This window comes from Phaseolus vulgaris, chromosome 9, assembly GCF_051622355.1.
Source record: "Phaseolus vulgaris cultivar YP4 chromosome 9, ASM5162235v1, whole genome shotgun sequence".
NCBI classification, from domain to species: Eukaryota; Viridiplantae; Streptophyta; class Magnoliopsida; order Fabales; family Fabaceae; genus Phaseolus; species Phaseolus vulgaris.
Genome location: NC_143506.1, coordinates 25,581,488 through 25,583,385, shown reverse-complemented (window position 1 = coordinate 25,583,385; position 1,898 = coordinate 25,581,488). Strand labels below are relative to the sequence as shown.

At 42.0% G+C, this 1,898-nt stretch overlaps 1 protein-coding gene across 1 annotated transcript; it reads right to left on the bottom strand.

Annotated features, from left to right (window-relative positions):
- Positions 1–1,670, bottom strand: LOC137820661 (uncharacterized). Its single transcript, XM_068624845.2, has 3 exons — positions 1,229–1,670; positions 975–1,104; positions 1–801 (listed from the first exon to the last, which is right to left on the bottom strand). Exons 1-3 carry the CDS (start codon positions 1,359–1,361, stop codon positions 108–110), a joined length of 957 nt encoding a protein of 318 aa, XP_068480946.1. The 5' UTR covers positions 1,362–1,670; the 3' UTR covers positions 1–107.
- Positions 1,671–1,898: the final 228 nt, after the last annotated feature.

Genomic DNA, 1,898 nt, shown 5'->3' with positions numbered 1-1,898 from the left:
TTAGAGGCAAAAATTTATCTAGGATTTTTCTCAAAATTTGGGATTCTACAACTACTATTTCCATGTTGTTAAAGAGAAGTCACAAGAAATAACATGACATTCACGGTCTAAATATTCATGGGTCTGTAAAATCTATATAGATTACTATCTGTGGCAGTTGTAGTAACCATGGTAGTAGTAGCAGTAGCACCCACGCCTTTGCAATAACAAGCTTGGCCGCTTTGAAGCCCTAGACTGTAACAAAGACAAACAGCTTGGCCAGTAATGTTCCCATACCACTTGTACAACACATGCGGTTTTTGATCATGCTCTTGCGCTTTCAACTTTTCCGGGTTCACCGAAGAAGAAACTTGGTGAGAAGAGGGAAGGCCAATGGAAAGGTCCAAGTTGAGTTGATGGTGAGGGAAGGATTCTTCCACGGTAACGCCGCTGCTGCTGTTAGAATCTTCATCGGTTCCAACCTTCGTTGCGGTGTTGGCATAAGCACTATTGCTCACCAACTGAAAACCGTTGCTGTTGTTACTGTTGTTGGTAATAACAACATCATGGGCGAGCGTGTTGGAGCTGCTAACGGTGTCGCTGTTTATTTTTTTGTTGGATGACGACGTTGCCACAGGGACAGCGGCGGGGGAGGGAGGCGGGACCGCGGCGGTTGCCGGAGTGGCGGAGGCGGCGTTGAGTGGTCGATGGGTTTGCGGGTCGATTCCGCGGCTGTAGAGTTTCCGCTTGATGTGAGTGTTCCAATAGTTTTTGATTTCGTTATCGGTTCTTCCGGGCAACCTTGCGGCAATCAAAGACCATCTGAGAGAAAGAAAAGGAAAAGAAAATAAAAATGAGAAATTTTGATTGGGGAAATTGAAATGATGGTTTTGGAAAGAAAGAATAAATAAAAATTGATTTTTTTTTTTGGGTGAATGATGTGACAGTGGGAGATTGGAAAGAATAAAAATGGGGTTTTTGGGTTGTGTTCATACTTGTTTCCTAGTAAGCTGTGGAGGTTAATGATGAGTTCGTCTTCATCTTCAGTGAAGTTGCCTCTCTTGAGATCAGGTCTGAGGTAATTTATCCATCTGAGTCTGCAACTCTTGCCACATCTGAGCAAGCCTGTTATGAGAAATGGGGTTAGTGTAAAAGAAGGAAAGAAGGTACATTTTTTGTTTTGATTTGATTTGGTGTAGGTAGAAGAATAATTAATATTGAAGAATGATGATGAATATATATAGTTTACCAGCAGCTTTGGGGAGGGATCTCCAACAGCCTTCACCATGGAGTTTGATGTAGTTGATGAGGCGTTCGTCTTCCTCTTTGGTCCAAGCTCCTTTGTTTGTGTGTTCCTTCTCACAACAAGGAGATCTACCCATGGTTGTGGTTGGTTGGTGATGAGAGAGAGAGAGAGAGAAAGAGAGAGAGAAGAAAGAGAGAGAGAGAATAAGATGTGTGTTGTGATGTGTTGTGGTGTGTGGGGAATGGAAGCTGGAAAGTAATTGGTGAGAAAAGGGGGTGGAAGGAATATAAATGGGAGGTGGTGGAGAACAAGAGGAGGTGCAATTGACTCGGGGACCTTCTTTTTCTGAGAAGTAATGTAATGCAAGAGAAAGAGAAAGAGAAAGAGAAAGAGAAAGAGAGAGTATTTGACCGAGTTGGTGAGAAAGACGAGTGGTTACAATTAAGTTAGTGCTGGATTTGGTAGGTAGCTCTGCTTTTCATGTTCCTCAACTTCTTCTTTTTCTCTTTCCCCCCTCCCTCTCTTTCTTCTTATTTCCTTTTCCCCCCTCTTCTTTCTTCTATTCACCCTTTCGCCCCTACCACTTCTTAACCAATTCTAACTAACTAATTTTTTAGGGAAAATATTATCCTCATGCAAAACCCTTTTTTTTTTTTTTATTTATTATTACTCA

What these genes read in the sequence shown, in the direction of transcription:
- LOC137820661 (XM_068624845.2), bottom strand. Translation starts at nt 1,361, where the DNA reads ATGGGTAGATCTCCTTGTTGTGAGAAGGAACACACAAACAAAGGAGCT. An exon ending in ATCCCTCCCCAAAGCTGCTG is followed by an intron (nt 1,105 to 1,228) that starts GTAAACTATATA and finishes TTCTCATAACAG; the next exon opens with GCTTGCTCAGATGTGGCAAG. An exon ending in CACAGCTTACTAGGAAACAA is followed by an intron (nt 802 to 974) that starts GTATGAACACAA and finishes TCTTTCTCTCAG; the next exon opens with ATGGTCTTTGATTGCCGCAA.